The 23,704-nt window shown below is 40.2% G+C and overlaps 1 protein-coding gene across 11 annotated transcripts in view; it reads right to left on the bottom strand.

The window, feature by feature from the left end:
• LOC144005816 (RNA-binding protein Musashi homolog 2) overlaps nucleotides 1-23,704 on the bottom strand; it is a 271,115-nt gene that overhangs the window by 26,839 nt on the left and 220,572 nt on the right. For 7 of the 11 annotated variants that reach the window (XM_077504186.1, XM_077504187.1, XM_077504189.1 and 4 more), the window contains exon 11: nucleotides 4,188-4,307. In XM_077504186.1, the coding sequence (XP_077360312.1) occupies nucleotides 4,188-4,307 (120 nt within the window). The remainder of the gene's footprint in view (nucleotides 1-4,187; nucleotides 4,308-23,704) is intronic. The other 4 variants (XM_077504192.1, XM_077504191.1, XM_077504196.1 and 1 more) reach the window with 1 other exon arrangement.

The raw sequence follows: 23,704 nt of genomic DNA, 5'->3' as shown, positions 1-23,704 counted from the left end.
TCTCACACGGTAATGTTGATTTAAATGAACGTTGATTTGTATGCACGCCCGGCGCTCGCTGCACCGTGGCTGTCTGCATGCCCACATCGGCGTATATAACGTTGCACGTGGGAGTCGCAAAGCTGACAACACCCGAGTTACAATTAAAACTGATTTTCCGCCACAAGCTTCTTATGGTACAGTATGTGTGATTAAGAGAGGCGCTCCTCACTAGTCTGCAGGCTGTGTTCAGTCAGGGGAGCGACTATTGACAGCTATTGAATGATCTACAGTTGTAAGGGTGGAAAAAGCAAGCTGTCTAAATGAAGCCGACAAGTCAATCGATGCTGTGTTAAACACACGGAGAAACTCTGTTACAGACTCAGACAAACTCGCGTCCGCTTTTTGGAGCAAATCTCCCGGTAGACGTTCACGACAGAGCTCAAAACAGCCACATTTTACGATTTCATGTATTTCATGTATTTAAAAAAAAAAAAAAAAAAAAAAATCAATAAAGAGCAAACTGATTTTTTGATTAGTTTTGGCATTTTATGGCTTTGTTTTTTTCATATGGTCTTCACAGTATTGATATGGCCTTTTAGGCTATTTTCACATTCCAATAAATGATTCAAGAGCAACCCACTTCAGTAATCAGTCCACACGCGAGTTGCTCGATTTTCCTCAGTGTTGTTATGACGTGCCCCCCAATGCTTCAGGTTTTGTCCATTAGTTACTTTGGCATGTCCTCTATGCCAGCACCGGAACCAATCCAGTCATAAAACTAGTACAATGGACCACGTGCACCAGGTCCAATCTCGCCGGTGATTGGCAAAGTAGTTTTCGGTTGACTTCATGCTCCGGATCACAAAAGCAGGAAACTGAACTGACAGAAAAACTCTTTTTTTAGAGTCTCTTCTTTCATCAGAAAAAAAGTATTGTATGCATTTCTATCTGTTTCTATTTTGCAGCAATTAGCATTAGAATATACAAGTTTCAGCAATATTCACAAATCTATTTAGAATTGTGGGTAAATGAACTTTTTTTTTCCAACATGGCCCTGGTTGATCTCTTATACTCTTCTGCCACCTGCTGGCCGTTTGTGTAATAACTACCATTTCTTCAACCGTTCTTTGCAGTTGAGAGGCTGCATCAAAGCATGCTCTAGCAAAAAACATAAAAAATGTAGAAATACGTCTTAGGGACACTTAAAAGATTTAAAATACAACATAGTTATATGTTTTTGATAGCAAATGAGTTAAGAACAGTGGGCAGTGGAAACAAAATTAGAAGGAGGGAGCTCGTGTTACTTGGCAGTTGGCACACAAAGGTTCAGAATGTACCACATGAAGTGCATAATTAGTATGAAGTGTTGCTATTTGTAACAAAATATATTTTTATAAAAATTTAAAATAGTTGATGTACATCTCATCAAGAGTGATAATTTTTTTTCTTATCTTAGCATGTAAAAGATAATCTAAATGGTGGCCACAAAATATTGACACTGGGCATTTTCACTTAGAGGTGTGCTCACTTTTGTTGCCAGGGTTTTAGCTATTAATGGCTGTACTTTGAGGGGACAATAAATGTACAGAGCCACACTGTATAAGCCGTACACTGACTAGTTTTCATTGTGTCTGTCATTGCTTCAGTTTTGTCCAATGAAAATATAGTATATAATATCTGCAGAAATGTGAGGGCTGTACTGACTTTTGTGAGACTCTGTAGGTAGGAGATATTTCGGCGAGGATCAAACTCATTGCACTGCGAACGGTAGACGTGTTTTAGCCACAAACACTGTTGCAGAATCATTTCATCTAAGCGTCTGTTCTTCTGATCATACAGATTAGTGTTGCCATAGTTTGTTTTTGAGTCATAATATAATAACAAAAGCACCTACGTAAGAGGCCCCGTTATCAGTTAGCTAATCGGTCGCTTACATGTTTTAGTTGTGCAAATGGATATGGAATGGAATCCATCCAGTTTCTGAAACTGATCGTATGTTTGTTTAATTTAGAGCGGCCGCGGCTCCCTTAAGCTCCTGTTAAGAAACACGAGTTCCCGAGCGTAACAGGGGCAAATCCATACACGCAGATTTTGATATAGATTTCAACATTGTTCTCGCAAAATGATAATGTGGTCGTGTGTTATCAGGCACATTTGTGTGCTTTATGAAAGACAGTCTGTGCTACACATGCTGTACCAGCACGTTGCGGCCTCCTGCCGTGTTAGTCGGCAGATAAAGCAGGAAGTGAGAACACGAGTGGTCACTGGAGGATGCAAGCTAAGGCCAGGTGTGATCAGCAAGATCAGCTAAGGCAGGACGCGTCAGGTCGGCTTCCCCTACTCCTCATAACATTACGCTCAACTAAAAGCAAAGTATAAGTAATTTAACTGTTAAAAAAATCTGTTTAAAAAACAAAACAATAATAGGATAAGGTAAATTGACACAAACGGTTATCATATCACCACAGTTCAACATAACAAACAAGAACATCACAGTGGAACCTCTTAAGTGGAACACGCTTAAAGTACAAAAAAAACAAAAACAAAACAGAAGTTCAAACGACTGTCATGCATGACGTAATATTCGCTTCAGCTCTGCAAAATCTCGTTCATAACAATAACAACATTAGATGAACGGAATGTACGCTGGAAAGTGGGCTGCATTTTGTCTTTAGGGGAAGCGACTCACCTCGTAGTAGACATTCGTCACTAAAATTAAGAGTGAATTCACTTTTTGACTTTGTATTAAACTTGTATAATGGTTAATTGTGTTAAAAAATAATTAAAACATTGCTGGTACAGTTAATACTAGGGATGTTCGACACCATTTTTTTTCTCACCCATACCAGTAGGAGTACTCAACTCCTGAGTAGTCACTAATACCGATATCACTTGTACTTTATATACATTAAAAACAAACAAACAAACAAAAAAACCCCGACATCATTTTAAAGGAAGATCACAACATAGCATTTCCCCTTAAAACTGCATGACATTAACGGCAGTTTTCTACCCATCTTATTTCTAGTTCCTAATTGTAAAACGGCTACAAGAGGACGGCTGATACTGGTACCGGCACCCGTCACGAGCAGAAATACTGATAAGGCCAGGTCTTGGTACTCGTCCCTAGTTAATGATACATGTTTTACACTGGCAGGAATGGATTCATTCCTTTTGGATTGTGTTCGACTTTAGGTTCCACTGGGTTTAAAAATAAACAAAAGGACAAATGACCAGTGCAGAAAATGCAATTGTCTATTCAAGTTACTACAGCTTATCAGTGTGCATTTTTTTCTGAATTATACATATTTAAAAGTTAAATGCACTTTTGCAAATGACTAGTGTGACGTTTTGTTTTTAAAATTGAGGGCATTTGTGTACACATTAGAGTTTTTGAAAAGGTGAAGTCACCCCCCATTCCAAAAAAATTCTTCACAATATGTTATATGTGACCTCACCATTCTAAACATGACATTCTGATTAATATAACATTTGTGAAATATGAGTGAAGCAGCAAAATCCAGCCGTTTTTATCCATCTCAGGGGGCGGCCATTTTACCACTTGCTGTCGACTGAAGATGACATTGATGTTACTCATAGCTCAGGCAACGACCAATCACAGATCACCTGCTTTCTGAAGCTGAGCTGTGATTGGTTGTTACTTGAGACCTGAGCAACACAACCAATCACAGCAACAGTGATGTCATTTTCAGTCGACCGCAAGTGGCAAAATGGCCGCCCCCTGAGATGGGCAAAAACGGCTGGATTTTGCTTCATAACTCCTATTCCACAAATGTAATATTAGTCAGAATGTCATGTTTATACTAGTGAGGTCACATATAACATATTATTGTCAAGAAATGGTTAAGGTTGACTTCCACTTTAAAAAGTGCGGCAACTGAATTAGGTCAAATTAGAATGCTTGATTAATCAAAATGAATTCAGGTTATTTTGCCTCGGTCCCATCAAGTCACCTCAAGCCCCCCCATCTCTTCATTCTTTACGTAGCAAGACCCGGTCACGTCAAGCATGTGTCGCTCGTCGTAGATTTTTTGACCCAATGATTCGACTTATCAGTCTACGTTATGAGAGATGCCTTGCGAGAGAGCGCAACGGGAGCTTGGGCGACTACGTCTATGGGAGGAAGCAGAGCAGGAGAAGTTGAAGAGAGCAGCAGCCACACAGAACATGGACAGAGCGTTTACCTGGCCCTGTGCTCTGTGGGTACGCCAAGTAGCCGCCTCTTCCACGGGCCCCCCTACCTGAGCCACGCGCTGCTACTACTGCCGCCGCCGCCACCGGTCCGTATGCCGTCGCTGGGAAGCCTGCGGGCACACACACACACACACACGCACATACACACACATGCATCATTTGCTGCGTATGGACGAGTGTGTCCCAGAGCTATGGGAGAATGTTGACACCAGTACTGAGCTGCGGGATAAAACTAGCTGTCAGAGGCAGGGGCTCGTGTCAGTGCGATATCTATCAGCACACGCCGCCGACCTCAAGGTCCACACACAGTGTGAAAAATAGCCTAGAGCAACTCACTTAATATAGAGCGCAAGTGATTGTTTAATCAGCTTGAAAATATTTGTGATGTATGAATAAATTATATCAGCAAAAGTTCATTGGGGGCCATAATTTTACATCAGAGCTCCTGGGGGGCCACATAGCACCACTCACTTCCTAACCACATGCAATTTTAAATATGGACAAAATATGTGCTTCCATGTGCAAAATATGTGCTCTTAATATATAATATTTAATTTTTTATCATACATTTTTCAATACATGTATAAAAGATGTATTTTCCTTAACCCAACAACAAAGGGTTTGAAGCAAACAACAAAATAACTCTTGCATCAAAATTACTGTTCAAGGACGGCACAAAACTACTGACAAGAAAGTGCAAGAACTCATTTTTATTCATGTTTGTCCTGCATATCATTCAAAATCCGTAAAAAAAATATTAGGCCTCCTCATATTGTACTGTAGGGTAATATAAGATCAAGTGTAAGTGTTTACTGTACTTTAATTTATTTAACTCAATCTCATTATTTAATTCATCTCCTATTTTTTTTTCTCCCTCTATTTAATTTTTTTTCTCATAGAAAAACATATATTGTGTCTTCATCAGCTTTTTGTGAAGAATTTCTTGGGTGAAAAAAAATATGTAAATAAAATAAAAATAAATTATCTAATCTGATTCCATACATTAGAATGAACATCATTTACATCGCTACAGGAAGTCTAATTTATGAAAAAAACAAACAAAAACAAAAAAAACTAGAATGACAATGATCTTTTATGCACTAGAAATAATGCATCTTTATTCATCTTTACATGCCAGCAATTCATTTAAGGCAGAACAGTTAAACGCGCTTCGACAAGATGGCAGAAGTTGCATTTCACTTAAATATACAACATAATATGGCTTGGCTTCCTGCGAGTTTATCAAGTTTGTGTTCAACTAACCAGGACCAGATTTCACACAGATGAATCAAATTTGTGAGTAAACTGAGACCGATATTATCATTATTTCATTATGAACACTTTTAGTGCCATTTTTGTTTGTTGATGTATTATTTGATTTTTCCAGTGTAAAATATGATCTTAGTTTAATAGAAGTTGGGAGAAAACTCGCCGAATAGGATCCAATATTAACTACAAAAATAAACATTGTTAAAAGAAATTAAAAAAAGCACTATTTTCTTTGTAGAAGCCCATTTTTGATCCAGTCATCTAATTGCATCTCATTAGGTGCAGCTGTATCTCATGAATGGCCGATAGAAATGAATGACAGCAATTTCCAGTGGGGTGATTGTATTAATTAAGATATTACTGGATATGTGCATCATCTCCCTTCATAGTAGATCACTGTCAAAGTGAAAATAGTCAAATTCTTATTAAACTACAAATCTGTGAATAAAACTGGCTTTAGGTGTGTTTGCAAATTGCACGTGGCTGATTAGATTAATGAAATGACGTTGCCATGGGGGGTGTTGATGTCACACGCTCGTATGAAAGATTACAACCACCTCTGAGCCGCACAGCCGCGTGCGCGATAGTCCTACCTCTGGGCGCAAACCCTGCATGTTTTGTTCTGGAGCGACTGTGCCCCCCCCCCCCCCCCACCCAATTACTGCCAGCTTGTGAGGACTTTGAATCGAGCGCCGTAATTCACGAGGCAAAACATTGCAGCTTTTTGTTGTGGGTTCATCAAGTGGGAGATCAATTGTAGTTTTGGAGTATGTGAACAGATGGAGACATCTGTTGTATGATTTGTCATCAAGAGCGCATTCAAATCTGGTCTTTTGTTCCCTGTTATGTGAACATGAAGTAATCTATGAAGTAATCGAACGACAACTAATGCATTGTTCGAATGTTTAGAATGCTCTAATGAAGTAAAGACATCAATAGGGTGTAAATATGAATGCAATTCTTTGGGATCAAATTATTCCCAACAAATATCAGCCTGGTAATCAGGCTGTAATTAATCCAAAGCAGTATCAGTGAATTGTAATTACATTGTTGGGACTTAATGAACATAGTAGCAAGAGGTGGGTGACAGGAGCTGGTCCATGCCCAAGGCCCGGGCTCTTCTTTCAACACAGGAATGGCATGTCATTAGCGCTGGTGATGAGATTCCTCACTCTGGGCTTCACGCCGTCGACGCCTAATCAGCCTCCTAAAATTATCTCCACAGGATATGCTTGCCTCTCTTGCAAAGAAATGAGCTTCAAATCCTCTCAATTGGAGTTGTTCCTGATTTTTGAAATGAATGTGTGCGGAATGTGTTGTGTGCACGCCATGTCTCTCGCTGCCCTCACTCTTGGGTCACAAATAACCCAGCTTGGATCAAAAATGGACAGACCCAACCTTAGATGAAATTAATAACCCAAAAAGCAACTCAATTATGGAATTTTTTTGTGGGTTATTCATTTAATTTAAAGAAACCCAATTTTTGGATCGCTTTCTGGGTCATCAATTTGACCCAATTTTTTGGGCGAAAGAACTCAAAAAATACTGGTCGGTTCAATTTTGACACAATTCAATTGGGTTATTCAATTAGCCCAAAAAGGTGGATCAAATGAATAACCCACAAAGCAAACCAATTTTTGGTGGTGTTTTAAGGGTTACTGATTTGACCCAACTTTTTGGGTTAATTGAATAAGTGGTATGGATAATGGATGGATGGATGAATGAATAAACCCAACTGACTTGGGTCAAAAAAATGAATCAACGCAACTCTTTGAGTTACTTAGCCCAAAGAAAAGAGTCACATCAAATTAATTACCTACAAAAGTAACCTAATTTTTGGTGGGGATTTGTGATTGATTCAATCAAATTAAATAACCCAACTGAATTGGGTAAAAAAAAAGAAAAAGAAAAAAAGTTTGAATTATTTATACCCCAAAAAGTGGGTCAAATAAAATTAATAACCAAGCAATTTGGTTTTGGGGTTGTTTTGGGATTATTAACTGTACAATCCAATTGAATTGGGTCAAACATAAACTTTTTGAGCTATTTAAACCAAAATGTTGGGTAAATTTCATTAATACCTTAATAACCCACAAAGAAACCAATTTTTGGGTTGTTTTGTGTGTTATCCATTTGGACCAACTTTTCATGTTAGATGAATAACCCAAAAAGTTGGATTGGTACATTTTATTTATTTATTTTTTTAACCCAATTTAGGTTAATTTTGACCCTTTTTCTTTCTTTTTTTACAGCTCTCTTCCGAAGACGGTGACGTGGACGCACAGGACACCTCGGAGGATTGTTTTTTTTTTTCCCCCGAAGCGGCGGAGGTGACGGGAGAGGCAGCAGGTGACCTATTTCTGAGGCAGCCTCTGAGTGCTCGTCCATGAAGAAAGGCTCGCACAAACGAATGATGAAATGGAGGGGATGGAAGAGGAGGTGAGAGAGCAGGGTCAGACGAGCCAAAAAACACATAGCTTTTCATTAGACGGCCGAGAAGGAGGTAATTCACAACTCCGTCGACACAATATGACCATGACTGTGCGTGTTGGGTGCGAGATGCCATCACGCTGTGAGCGGCAAGATGGCCGAGAAGACAGAGAAATACAATTTCCACACACGGCTCAGGAGAGAATAATGTAATAAAGCGGCACAGTGAGTAAAGAAGTAAAACAATCATAAAAAGACAATAAAAAAAGGCTACTAAAATCTGCCACTTGAATGCTACCGAAACAGCTCAAATGAGGCTGTCCACCTCTTTTCACAAACGCAATACTAGCGCAACCATGCATTTCCACTTATAGCATCCCAGCGTATGCCGCACAGAACAATGTTTCATGCATTTCCCTCTCCCTCCCCTCCTGCCATTGTCACGACACCCCAATAGACCCACTGGCTTGGAAGTTAGTTGCGAGCAAAGTTGTGGTGAGAGATTAACTTTGCAGGATTAGGTGGGTTAATTAATAGATGGCTGCTGCTCATTGTTTTGTGCTCACGCTGTAAGAAGCCACCCAAGAGAAGCGCTGCGGCATTAAATCAATTTCATGGCCCTTTTATTACTGAGGAGATAAAGCCAATATTTAGCTTTCAATTCTTCACAATTATTGGGCCCCTGCTTTGCCACTTGAGTGGCTGCACTTGGCTGGGGACAAGGACACATCTGTTTATGAGCTACGCAGGCCCGGGGGCCTTGGTGTCCGCACTCGGGGGAACTGTCCTCAGCTTTTCCCTGCACGAGCCCGCAGCGCAGAAATTCAGCAATCATCAGGAGTGCCACGGAAATGAAGAAAAACTGGACCCAAATAAAGACGGGCACACTGGCAAATCTTATCCACCTCTTTTCTACAAGCAAAATCTTTCCCCGCCAGGGAAAGATGAAAAGGCTAAATGAATATATACATTTGTTAAACACAGCATTGGGAAAAACAATCTTTATGGTACTTTGCTTCACAGCATAGGTGGATAAAGCAGTTTAAAATTTTTTATTAATCACTTAAACGAGGTGATACAATTCAAGTGGTTGCTAATTTAATGTAAAATCAGAGATACTGCTGACAGAATAATGATTGAAATGTAATTAAACATTTTGCAATCAGGACTTCTGTTAACAATCAGCGTCATAAAACATGGTAAATATGTTTAAAGAAGCACTGTAGGCTAATCAGAATGCACTCATCCATAAATGAGTACGAGAAAGAAGTGGTCCACGGGAACACAGCACGATTAGTCACGGCTGTCACTGTTCATCATCGACTGGATCACACAAGGACACAAACTGCCTGCCACTAAACACATTTGGCCTTTTCTGACATATTATTAGGAATGTTCAATACCGCTTTTGTCAGACCGATATCAATAAGTACTCATCGGTACCATACCGATAACTCGTACATTTGATACGTAACATTTTGAAAATTTCTAATCTGGACAAGCACTATGAGAACGCCCTAATGAAAGTCCAGCATAGTTATCTGTTTCTAAAAGGTCGGTGACCCCTGCTTTAGAAAATACATTTCGATGAAATCAAAGGTGAGTCTATCTTAAGAGGTTGAACTCAATTACGCTGAGTACTTATGCTCAGACAACACAGTGCTACACGGAATTCAATGAGAATTACAACCCAAATAGAAAGGCATAATATAAGCCAACAAATGGCTCACTAAACGTAATTATGTTTTATTATTGGTGACATCATGTGAATGACTAGGCGCTGCAGTGTTGGGGTCCTACACTAAAAGGTTTATTGAAGAGCAACTCATTTTTATGGTTGGAAAAAGACAGTGATGGAGAGCCAGTGTCAAAGCCCCTCTTGACTTTCTTATGAACAACTCACAGAGAGTCCATAAATAGCAGAGGTAGCCAACTGCTACTTTCCTCAGAGCACACGTCAATCATGAGGCTGCATGGATTTGCAATTTGAACAAAAAAAGACGATAATCTCTTGACTGTGTGTCAAAATGAAAGAAATGGCATTTGTTACACAACAGAAGTCCAATTCAGTATTCACCTCCCGGAAACAGCCACTAGTAGATGTGAGTGAAGAGTTTTCATCTGTTTCAAATGCATCGACCAACACTGGACTAGAATTGCTCAACTTGGCATTGCAAATCATGTAGTTAGGACGCTGACTGCCATCGTTCAACTCAACTATATTTATAGAGCACTTTAAAATAGCTATTTTCTGAAAATGGAACCCAGGGGCAGCAGATACAATGAAAACAGGAGAGGGCCCAGAATTGAACCCTGTGGAACACCATGTATACATGCAAATTAATCTTGCACATATTCGTCCGACCACTTTCTTATCTTGCTTGACATAGTTAGCATGAAGGGAAATTAAAAATAATATTAAAAATAATAAAGAAATCACATGACACACCTGGGATTTGTACTGTCAGGTACTTGTGGAGGCTGCCAATACCAACCATCGATACTTTAGGAAGAACAAAAAAAATCTGACATCAAGTCCTCATCGGCAGTAGTTGCATCATAAATTGAGTCTATCCTTCCCTCCTTCCTCTCTTTAGTTTTTCCTCTGGTCTCTTGAGATCTCTTTAATTTGTTGGAATTTAGAGGTTTCTGGGGTTGGCGTAAGACTCTGATTTTGTAACCATGTGGAAGGCAGGAAGTGTTTGGTCGGTGCTGGATTTTACTTTGATTTATCTTTCTTTTCTTTTTATCTTTTTCTCTGGTTTCCTGACCGTCTGAACCTCACGACTCTGGCAAGACTCTGAAGTATCCGGTTAAGGTGAAGGGTAATGGGATTTTTATTAGGTTTTAGGTGAATTAATGAGTATAAATTTACACGTATTTGCACGCACGCACACGCACGCACGCGCACGCACGCGCACGCACGCGCATACGCGCACACACACAAACGCACACATACGCGTAAAAAAAACAAAAGAAAAAAAAAGTCTTTAGTCACAATTTTTTTTATCACTGTGTTGAAATGAAATTTTATATACCAAAAGTACTATAGGTATCAGTACTCAGTATCAGTATTCAAAGAGTGAATACTCGTGCTGGTATCGGTCTTAAAAAAAAAAAAAAAAAAAAAAAACACGCGGAAAGTGGTTAAAACACTTAAAATAGTCATGCTAAAATCAAAATGTTTCAGGATAAAGCAAGACATTTGCACACCACTGCAAACAGCAGCCAAACTAAGTAAACATGAACTCAATATCTTAAAAACTGTCACTCTATACACCGAGAGTATCCGTATCCTTCCATCCCTACCTGTTAAAAGCCTTAAGCCAAAGTAAAAATTCATTTGGCAAAGCAGTTAAAGGTCATTCCCAGCAGTGTGCTGAAGGGGCACAATGTACACTGTGCACATGCAGCTCTGTATTTGTGACAATGACAGGGCCTTTATGGCCAAAAACGTTTTCCTTCTGGGCACGCCGCGTCTTTTCTTGCAAGCACACACATTTGCGAGTCTTTGTGTAGTGCAGCGAGCAGCAGGGTTGCTGGTGATCAAATAGTTTCTGGTGTCAAGACTTCCTGGATTGTTTTGCCGCCGAGTGCCTACACAGGCTCGGAGTCCAATGTTTTGTTTTCAAAAGTGTCAAAGCAGTTGATGTCAGAATGTGAAAATGATGTGATTGGTGACACTTTGTTGCTCATGTCAGCATTTCACGTCATACTTGAAAATATAAAGTATAGCTAAATCCAAACAAATCCTCAAAATGTGACAAAAGCAAGTCAGATAACTTATCTTCAAGCATGAATGGGCAAAGGCAAGATGTATTGCTTGCTTGCTTGTTTGGTGTTTAGCAGGATTAGCAAAAAACAACATTAATTGTGTCAATGTTCTCAGGAAAACCCCATTGAGTACTCGGTTACAAAACAAAAAGAGGTTGGATTTTAACTAAATTGCAAATGAGTGTCACACAGTGACATTTATTAAAATTTTGGCTGTTTTGGTCACAATTAGAATTGGACTTAGATAAGTGCATGATCGCATATTCGTTTAGTTTACCTTTTAACCACCGAATCCATTCAAATGGCTTATTTCTGCTGAAAAACGTGTCATAGACAAAAAAATTGAAAAATCCAATTTAATCAGAATGCCAAATTAAGTACACCGACTGTTTATAGAACTTTATCTGTAATTGATAGTCAATCTGGTGAACGATGGTTCAGCTGCTAATAATAAATGCTATCTTGGTCAACGTACCCACCATTATCCAACCTTTTCAAGCTAGCTGTGCTGTTTACCTCGCAGCAGTCTCACATTGTAACATTGTAAAACTGCTGCCAAGAAAGCTTAGCAATAGGTCTGACCAGCTACCACAGCAGTAGGCTAGTAGGACTACATTTCCCATGATTCTTAGGCATGGAAGCAGGATGGTCGGAAGTCATATCAGAGTTGTTTTTTCCCAGTTCCGACCAAAGTAAACAGCCAAAATGGCGGATAGTGGTAAATTGTTTTTTATTTTGGTCCTCAAAACTAAGGTGTGTTGGTAGGTGGAAAAATGGAAACCCTGTAGGACTCTGGCCCTCGAGGACCGGAATTGGGGAACCCTGCCTTACGTGAAGTTATGTTGTTTTATGTTGAAGTTTTATACTCAAGTAAATTGTGTTTTATCATTTACAGTCTGTGTTTCCAAAGGGGAAACCGTTGTAGAGTGACATCACTCAGTCCGGCGGTGAAGTCGGGGTCGTTCCAGTCGGCACTTCCTGGTTTGAATTCGGAGAAGTCCTACTTCCGACCATCCTCGAATGCAGCATTAGATTAGTCATACGAATCACTATGACAACTGTGTGATTGACATACACCTGGCTCAAACAATTGGCTTTCTGACTCGACTCTGCGTAGAAACTGGACAAAACAAAACAACGGCAATGGTGAAATCCGCCAAGACTTGGGACACAAGCCTCAAAACCGGGACTGTCCCGTTAAACAGAGACATCTGGTCACCCGAGCTCACCCTCCTCACTGGAGTTGTGTGTTCCAGCCAGTGCTCTTTAGCTGCTCAGACATTTCCCAATGAAAACTTGCTTCCTTATGCATCAATAAGGTTCTCCTTTGTGCTCTGACAACAGCTTGACTGATGTTAATGTAATCTGCACTGTTCTTTGGCCCAAAACTGCCAGCAGCAGCTCACCCGTCATTGACAAAAGAACTCCATCAGTCACAGAGCACTCCACTTGCTTCTGCTTTAGGAAGACTGTCAACTGTCTAACACATAGGGCGAGCTTGGGGACAGCTGCTATTTCTATGGCGGCTCTATGGATCAAGTAGCCTCTGGCTGCATCTTGACAGCTGCCTGAGAGAGATGGAGTAAGGTTCGGGCACACTATTAACCACAATTACTCGTTAGCATCTGGACTTGCGGTACGCTGCTGCAGCAATGCGATCATGACTCGACGGATTTGGCGTCCTGCAACGTCATCCTTTTTCAAGTGTCAAGTTTCCTTTTCTGACACGTTGGATGAGCTCCAAAATGCAGATGGATCGCGCTTAGGGCCGCACTTAGGCGACAAGGCATCCGGGGACCGTTCCAAGTTTTGCCAGCGTGCTGGGGGCAGCGTCGCGCTGGCTGCACAAGGAGACCGACTCCGATGGGATGGCGGACAGTTATTAGTGTGGTCTCAGAGCTTTCGCCGCATTTAGCAATGTCTTGGGAGTGCAGTGAACCAGTGCAAGCTTGCTGTCGAAAGGCTCATATATCCGGCTTGAATTGACGCTCAGGGCTATGGCATAGCTTGTTAAGCACTTCCCACGTAACGCACGGTTTGCTTGAAAAGGTGGAAGCCATGCAGAACAAAAGGTTAAAAATATTACCTCCCGTGTCACATACTGCCTTCACCTGGGTTTTTTTTCTGTTGTTACAGGATAGTACGATTATATAAAGGGAGGCCAATTGGACAAGGACAAAAAACAGGCCAGACACACATCAAATGGATGTCCATAATACTAAACTAATATAACATCTGAAAACTAGGGATGTTCGATACCATGTTTTATACTACTTAATTCTTGGCACTCAATAATACCAATACCAAGTACTGATACCACTAGTACTTTTGATACATCGAATTTCCCAAAAAACAATGACAGATACTTTTCAAGAAATATCTATATAGCTCTATACGTGAGTATGGGTAACTTGAAATAAGGCCTGATATGAGCGCCCGTCACTAATTTTGAGAATCTCATCCAGCTGCTTAAGAAGGGTGAAGTACGAGATGGGTGCGTACCAACACCAAGTTGGGCCAATACCGGTCTTATTTAATGGCATCAAGTACGCTTTACATGATGAGAATTTTTTTGACCGATCACTGATCAGTGAGTAAAAAAAAAAAAAAAAAAAAAAAAAAACTATCACCAATCACTGATTCGATCACAAGACGATGCAATGTATCTATTTAAAGTACTTTTATATTTACTCGAAAGTCGACCACTGCTATAAGCGGGGGACAAATGGAATGGCCCTGCACATGAATAGTGAAAACCTATCGAATAATTGACATAAATTGAAATGCATTGGAAAAAAAAATTATTCTCCAAAAAAACGCTACTAAACCGAATATGCAAATTTTTTGTTTTGTTTTTAATAGCGCCGATAAATGACATCATTGATCAATCGGGCTAATTAAGACATTACAGCCGATCCCCGATTTTGCACAAAATGCTAAATATTGTCAGATCCCGATCCAGTCGATCCGATTAGTGTAAAGTTTAGTGTTTAGTTCTCCTGGAGGCTGCAGATACCAAACAATACTTAACGCTACAGACAGTTGGTGCTATACCACGATGGTTTGACAAACTGGCAAATCATCATTTGCTTCATAAAGAAATGTCTTTGTTCGCAATATTTTGTTACTGTGTTAAATGAAATGATATATACCAAGAATAGCCTAGTAGAAGCAGCGGTATTCTGTATCTGAAACTCAAAAAGTTACTGGAATCGGTCTGAAAAAACAAGTATCGAACGTCCCCAAAACGTCAATAAGTTGTATCACTGCAAACTACAACATAATAATAAACAATGATAAATTACTGCCTCTGTCAGTGAAAAACAACATTGAATTTTATTTATTTATTATACAGTTTAGCTTGCTAGCTTGTTTAGCTAAATTTAGTTTTGGCTTAGTAGGATGCTCAACAGTGTTTTTCACAATCATTTTAAGATTTGGCTTAAGTATTTCACATGTCCTTGATAGCAGAGCCATGTTATGATTTTGCCTGCCTCGGCACACGTACCTGAAAACTGTAGAAAAAGGGAGTCTGTTTCGCATGTTCACGATGTGCTTGCGACGTTCACTGTCATCCGTGCAGATATTAGCATCAAGTAAGCTGAAATGACACCTCACGTTTGAGGCGTGAAAATGCAAAGGCGAAGTCTGGCATGGGAAACAGACTCACCGTGTCGCTCGACAACAGGAGAGCAATTCCCAAAATAATTCCCGTGTTCATCTCAGTATTCGTGCTCACACTATGAAGCAAGATTTTTTTTCACGGCGTCAAAAATAGCGGCAACATTCAGAAGTATATAAATGCTAATCTGCTGACATCCAGTTAGAAGTGGACTGACATGACACACTGAGCCATTGTCATAATTATCACTGTAAATGATATGTACACAAAAATACAGGGTCTATCAGGTCAAAGTTCAAATCACAACATTTTAAGCCACTTTTTCTACTTTTACAGTTTTCAATTAATCATAAACTTTTCCGGGAATACTTATCAATGCTCGAGCAGACACGATTGCACGATGGCTATTGATTGCAAATGACAAGCTAACAACTATAAATCCGCCAAATCCAGCGCACAGGTGAAGCCGGGGGAATTCGCTTTGAGATGGAGGCTGGTGATCGGTGAAACAAGTCTTTCAAGCGTGCCGCTCCAGCCCATTTCGGGGGCCCGAAAGATGGAATGAGACAGATGAAGTGTGAGGAGCGGAGACGAGTAGAACAGATGAACGGAGGAGGGCAGCGGCCATCTCGGCGGCAAAGGAAGACAAAGAGGGGAAATGACATCCAATGAGAAATTTAGAGGGAGAAATAAGGCCAGAACACCAGTGTCCAATTCACTCTTGCGGAATTCTCTAAGGCGCTGGATAAAAATAGCCGCAGCTCCATTAGAGCACACTCTAATGCACCTTTAAATACACGCATGTGTTTATAGTACTACAACAGGGGAAAAGGTCATATATAAAATGGTCGGCATAACTCGAAACGCATGTATTCCACTGGGCATCCTATAGTTATTTATAACACTGTATTTCAATCATAATACTATAAATTTCAAAATTTTTCAATTTATCGACAAATAATCCACAAAGTAATCGTTTAGAGCTTTTGTTTACTTAAATTGTCCAAATATCTGAGTTCAGCCTTTCACCAGTAATTATTCTCTGATTTCTGTCATCTTCATTATTGTTTTGTGTTTACTCACAAAAAGACATTTGCTTTTGCTTTGGAAAACAATGAACGGACCAGGAACTGAAAAATGTTCAAAAAGTTTGGTGAGTACAACATCAATCACTATTATGCGGTATTGCTTAATTGTTTAGTTATTTAAACCACAAAACAATAGAAAGATGGTCAATACCTTTTTTTTCAGACCGATGCCAATACAGGTTCTCAGCTCTTCAGTAGCCATCGATACCAATACCAAGTACTGATACCATTAGTACTTTTGGCACATAAATATCCCCCCCAAAAAAACAATGACAGATCATTTGAAAGAATGACCTACATAACCCAATACAGCAAATTTCCTTAAAATTGCATGAAACTAATGGTAATTTTAAATGATAGTTTTTAATTTTGTTCAAACGCGACATTTTGCATACAATACGCAATAAAATGAATTTCAAAGAAATTAATAAAGAAAACTCCCAATCAAAATATGTGCTTATAAAACTTCTGTTTAAAGAAGACAGTAAAGTGCAAATAATTTAATTCAATACAATAGTATTACAATACAAAAGTATTCCAGGTGTCGACATTGGTGCAGATGCCGGTCTTATTTCAAGGTATCAGCGGCTGATATTAGAAGAAAAGAATATAAAATTGCCATTAATTTCACACAATTTTAAGGAATAATGTGATATAATATAATATAATATAATGTGATGGGATATATAGTTATTTCTTTAAAATGATCTGTCATTGTTTTTTTGAGGGGGGAAATGTGATGTATCAAAAGTACTTGTGATATCAGTACTTGGTATCGGTGACTACTCAAGAGTTGAGTACATGTATCGGTCTGAAAAAGAGTGGTATTGAACAGGGCTGGACTGGCACAAAAAAAAATGATGAAAAAAATGGATGGATGGATCCATCGGCGCAGAAAGAGACCGGCCCACCGGGCATCTGCCCTGTATGCCAGATGGCCAGTCCAGCCCTGGCATTGAACATCCCGCTCGAAAGAACGAGATGCCCGTTTAAGTGTGTTGATTGCTCGAAATCCAAATAAAAGGCTGACCTGCGTTGTTCTACGCACATAAAACAAAAGTGAACCATGAATCCAAAATATCACCACAGAGGGATAAAATAATGTCGCTATCAAATGTTATACTGTGGTAGTGATTGCGACATTGTATATGAGTTTTTGTCAGTAGTATTTTGATTCTATATTCGTCCGTAAATACAGTAATGCGGCGTATTATTGGAGCATATTTCATTCCAGAAGCTTCATTTATTTCCTGTCAGTGGATGACAGTAAGAGGGACAAGCCAGCGGAAATAAGTCTGTTGATAAGTCACAGCAGAGGCGTCGACGCACACTGCCGCCTCCTCACAGGCGGAGGAGGGCATCCTGTCACGGAGGGGAAACCGTGACACCACTTCACATGGCGTCCCATTTATAACCCCTCGCGCACGCACAAACACGTGGAGACAAATTAACAAAACAAAAGAACAATTACGTATCAAAAAAAAAGCCACCTAGCAAGACATCTTTTAATCTCCAGACTGACAAGTATCCCATTGTTGTCATCTCCCGGCGCTACTTTGTTGTTGTTGAAAGCATCTCGGGTTTGTTGTTATCAAAGGCATAAATCACAGAGCCGAGGAGAGCCAGGTGGCTTTCATATGAACTGCCGCGCAGATGCTCTCGTCTCACCTTTCCTCTCAGCGCCACGCAGCTACGGCGAGCGCCAAACATGTGCCTCGCGCAGAACGCGGGCCGAGCCGGCGAGGGAAGGGTAAGAACGTTTACACGCCGTCGAATAATTCAATTAGAAGCCGGCTAATCCAATGTGTATATTATTGCAAATCTTGTGTAAACACCTTCACCAGGTTATCTTACTCGCATGCAAGTCGTAATCGGAGGGAGCAGAACTTGATTAAGATAGCCGGGGTGCTTGTCATTCATTGAAATTAACCTTGCTATGTGTTTGTCTGCTTTCCGTCGCTTTGGATTCGACGCACGCAGTCCAACACATTCGCACGGGGAACGGGAGGGCGCGCTGAGGAGAAATTACAACTAAAGACTCAAATCAAACATTGGATGACATTAGTTACACCTTCCAAATCTAAAATGAGAGGCAATACAAGAGCTGTTAAAAAAAAAAAAAATCAATAACGCCCAGTTCTGACACTAAATCTACAAATACATTTTACGAGTGTTTTACACGCTGGTGCGATTTGCGAGCGCCACATCTTGTGAGATTTTTGAGATACAAACGTGACTGACTGGGCTGCACCTAACAATTGTTTTAATAATAGATAATCATGTGTTGCTTATTTTGTCAATTAATTGGATAAAAAAGCAAAAAAAACAGTTTTAGTTTCCATCCCTTCATTGAAAAACAGGATATTATTTCGAATTGACAGTGCACAACAAAATTAAGATTCAGTTACTGGTTTGTTCAGGCAAAATATATATATTTTTTTGTCAAAATAAAAGCAGATAATTGTAAATGTCTTATTATTATTTTTTAAAATATATTTCTTAACACAAAGATAATGGGCTCTCCGAAAATGAGACTTCAGTTGGCCGGGAAGTAAATCGGCTGTGTTCACTCCAACAACGGCATAAACTTTTTAACTTCCAAACAGTCTGCTTGATGAGGGGATACAGAAATCAGATAATACTACATTTACTTTCCAGAGGCTGAAATTCCGGGCATTTGGGCAATTTTAAATTAAACAAGCTCTCTTAACGATTATTACAAAAATATTTAGATTAATTAGATAATCGATTGGATGTCAATTAATCATTGCTCTCCTGTTCCAGTGAAAAATGGGAGGAATGAAGTTCACAAACAAACAAATGGGTTTACAATCACAATTTTCTGAGAAATACACCCTGAACTGGTTGCTAGCCAATCGCAGGGCGCAAATGTATTCATATTCAAATTTTACAATACGGTGGCTTTTTCATTTATTAAACATATTTCGGAGGTTGAACGAGATAATTGCCATTTAAATATTTGATTTACAGGACTGCCATGGAATAAATTCAACTTGAAAGTCAAAGCACAACTGCATTGTACTAACATTGTACTACCAAGAGTCATACTCGGTATCTGTGTAATGGCTTTCGACACAACTGTTTTTTTCCTGCTCACACATCTGCTCGACTCGGATTCAACCACAATAAAACAGCTTTATTTTTACCGGTCTACAGCCCTAATCTCCCAATATTGCACCCATATAACACATAGATGTAGGTTACAGTTCTAATGTTGGGTTAGTAGCAGTATATCTCACGGTGCAAACGGCTGCGCGAGTAATGAGTTTCCAACCGAGCCAGTCAGACAAGCCACAACGGCAACTTTAAGCTGCAGTTCGCTGAAATATTACAGCGTGCTTCAGCCCAAGTACGTATTATATCGCAGATCACAAAAAGCAATCCTACTCAATCTTAATTTACGCTGTGAATTTAACGTTAAAGATCTGAGGCTATTGATTCGCACTAGCTTGGTTAATTGGTATGGTCGTACATATATGTAACTAAATGGGTCGGTGTCAGTTTGTTTGCCCCATGTGCACATTGTCACCAAAGCGAAATGTTTCTTTGTGTAATGAAACCTATTTCGGCACACTGATCCTTTGCCATTAAGACTTTGTGAGTCTGTGATTGGAAATGGAAAAAAGTCAATTACAGAGGTGAAGGGAGCCCCGAGCTTGGCAAAAACCGGGCTTTATGTCAGTAATTGGGCCTGAGATGGCATACCTTTGGAAAGATGAGGTCAGGAAGGAGTTATATACGGCGAAATTTCAACACGCAATCCATCCGGGAGCATATAAAACATGTTGCTTAGGAACTACTATGTCCTTTCAGAAGGCGTGATGGTGTGTTTATGGACTGAGCTTGGGGTAAAAAGGCCACTTTGTCTCATCTACGCCTTGACAAGCTTGGGTGGAGATGTATAGAGTCCACTGCATGATGAATCCCTTTTACACACAAAGAACACATATTGTGTCAGAGAAATTGCAAGTGATGACCAATCTCCAAGTGAAAATGTCATCTGTCACACGGAATTGAGACTGCGGATTGCTTATACCAAAAGTATAAGTATGAGTATCAACACAGACACAGAAGCTACAGCTTCATGTTCTGGATGTGGCTGTAGAATGTCCATTTTGAAGTTTTCACATGGACACAATGATCTCTAGGCTATAGAATAGGAAGATCCAATCCTCATCTTGCACAGCTGTGCACAGTGTGACGATGTGTGGTAAGCGCAGGTGAAGAGCGGTGTTTGTTCCGGCACTTCGAAGTGACAAGAGCATGGGTTCTTTGTAGCTGAGTTGCAAGGCAGCATCAAAGAGGACAAACTAGGCTCTTGATTGAAGTGGAGCTGCACTTTGGACCTCGCCTTTGTACTCCTTCGCATGCACTTAAGTAAAAAGGAAACTTCCGTGCCGTGGAAGCCGTCATAACATCGCAACACATCTGCTTCGACACAATAATCAATATTAGGCCTACTCTCGGTTACTTTTGAACAACGGTTAAAGATGAAAGGGGGAGAGGAGTACTGAGGAGTATAAAAATGTATTACAGAACAGATAAGGCGAAAACATTCCAATTCATTTTGATTGTAGAAACACTAACACTGTGAAGAGGATGTGGTTTTGCTTCACAACCCTTAAAGCTGACCAAGGGCGGATTATTAGGTGACTTTAATAGGTTAAGACAGATGAGAAGACTGAAGATGTCTGACCTTGCAGTGGTTCTTATGTAACGGTCTCCTTAAGTGCATTGGACTGTCGAGCTCCTTCCCATGGCGGGATCAGAAAAGGCAACATGTCGCTGCAATCCACTTTCCCTGGACATCCCTTGTGATACTTTGGGTTTGAAAGGGCCTTGTGAGCTCAGTGAATCAGCTGTGTGATCCCAATGGAGCCAATCAAACTAATTAAACAGGACTACTTAAGCCTCCTCTCATTAGTGTCCAAGTAAACAGCCTTAATTTTATATGCATTTTAATGCCCATCACCCAGCTCTGAGAGCGGCAGTCGAGGCGACAGATGAATGATGAAGGCTGGTAATTTTCTGCTTGCAAGCTTATTAAATGTCATTTCAACCAGAGAAAATGTGTGTTTGTGGATTTATTTTGATCAGCAGAAAAACACTGTGAGTCAAACTTGATGATAGATGAAAATGAAAATAATAAAAAACGCTCACGTTGGGTTTTATAACTCTAAAGTATCCGTTACATGCCACGAGCACTGTTGCAAAATTAAAGGGTTAAACATAATATGGTGCATAAAAAAAATGCATTCACATGCACTTCCAGTTGATTGCAAAAGATATAGCCGACACGTTGCTTTTCAGCCAGAGCGAAGGCATGCAGAGGGTTGCGAGCTATCGCCATGAATATTTGCATAGGTGCGAGTATATGTCTGCACATGTCCGTCCACTGGGGACACGAGTGATGGGAGCGACTGGAGAGCTATTAGCACAGTCAGCAGGGGGGAGGGCTGGGAGGCTAGATGGAAAGGACGGGCCAACTGGGTAGAGATCTCGCAAGTACAAAACTCCCTGGGCCCGGAGCTTTCGAACAGTGGGTGGCATCAAAACAACGGTTGAGACGGAGCACGCACACACATATTCTCCTCTGTCTATTTCCATGCCCGTCCTCCTTTTCATCGCCATCTGATCTCCAGCGGCGTCCAAAGGTAGGAGTCAGTGGGGAGGCGAGACACCTCAAGGTTTACTTTCACATTTAAGACTTGATTAGCTCTTATTAGACAGGGTCCGACATGAACAGTGGCCAGATGTAGTATTCGATCCATATTTTGAGTTTTGCTCGTTACCCACGCTCTCATTCACTCACTGACGAAATGTGAAGTACGTTACTTGCGTGCTATTTGTAAGTCTACACATTTAGCTATTTCATCTTACATATATAATGATGAATTTCATTATGCAATGTTTTAAATCAGGGCCAGTGCCGGTTATGGTTCCCATTTAGTGGAATGCGTATTATAAACTGTGTTCTCTCTTCAGGATCGCCAAACCGACTTAAACTAAATCAGCATTAAATTGCATTCCTTCGTAGATACCGAGCACGCCTCCACCTTGTCGTAAATCTCATGTGTTAAAGGGATATTTGACTCATTGAGCCTTATTCAGCAGTAAAAAGTTAATATTTTCTACAGAATTAATTTGATAACTTAATTATTTTTCATGTACAATGGAAACAACTGAAACATACTCAATGTAACACGCCGCCGACGCTAGGCTAACGTCAAAATAAAGTTTACCAAGTAATACATTGACGGAAATGCAAATGGACGTAGTAGACTTTTACTTTGAAGTTGGCCCACCTTGTGGCATGATGGCGAGCTTGACTTCCCTTTTAGATGTTTAGGATTTCTTTATCGTATTTTTGATTAACATAGTAGTTGCGACCAACAACACAACGCTATCCCAAATTCATATTCAATAGTTAATACAGGATGCTAAGAAACTGCTAATTGATTACGCATTCATTGTATGGTACGGCAGAAGTCTCAGACATAAGTGGCTAGTAGCTAGCTGTTAGCATTACCAACAAGTGCCTGGCTGGTAGCTGGAAATGAGTTCGACAGCTGGTACCTGGCTTACTTTAATTGTTTCTCAGTATTCTGGACCAAGGCTACTTTGTAATTCACTCTCCTCCGAAGGCAGTATTGTGACCCATTTTGGGCTTTTTGATGGTTCTGACCAAGTCATTTCAAAATAATATTCTGCTATATACTGGTAATTAGAGGAAAGGAATGTGGCCTAGTCGATAGCAAGTGGCTAAATTAGTTTTTAAAGGTATTAATTATCACGTTAATTATAGACAAAATATTATCTTCTTACTGTTGAAAATGACTCAATGAGTCAAGTATCCCTTTAAGGCCAAGAAATGCCTGGTGAGCAGAGCAGCTTCTACATCCATATCCGTGCTCAATCAAGTTTGTGCCCGCTGTTGCGAACAGGCCGATGCATTGTTAGACTCCCTCAAAACACAATGCAGATGTACATAAAACATTTTTAGCGGCGATTAATGGAGAGCAGAGCTAATCTTAGAGCAATGTCGCCCCATGAGTGCACACAGAAGTAGACTAGGCGTGACATATAGTGCTGTCCAGTGACGTCACGGAAGCATACTCACTGCTGTCACTGGGAATGGAGTCATGGCCTGGGGAGCTCAGTGTTTGTGTATGTGTGAGTGTGCAGTCAGCATTACTTTAGAGACAGTGAGTCAGACAGACAGGAAAGCAGAGAGGCCCCTGGTAAAGTGCCTCCGTCGTTCGCGTTGAAGAGTCTTTGATTGTGTCTGTTTTATGCCTGTGTG

This window comes from Festucalex cinctus, chromosome 18 (genome assembly GCF_051991245.1).
Source record: "Festucalex cinctus isolate MCC-2025b chromosome 18, RoL_Fcin_1.0, whole genome shotgun sequence".
Taxonomy (NCBI): domain Eukaryota; kingdom Metazoa; phylum Chordata; class Actinopteri; order Syngnathiformes; family Syngnathidae; genus Festucalex; species Festucalex cinctus.
The sequence above is the reverse complement of the archived record's forward strand: the minus strand, read 5'-3'. Positions and strand labels throughout refer to the sequence as shown.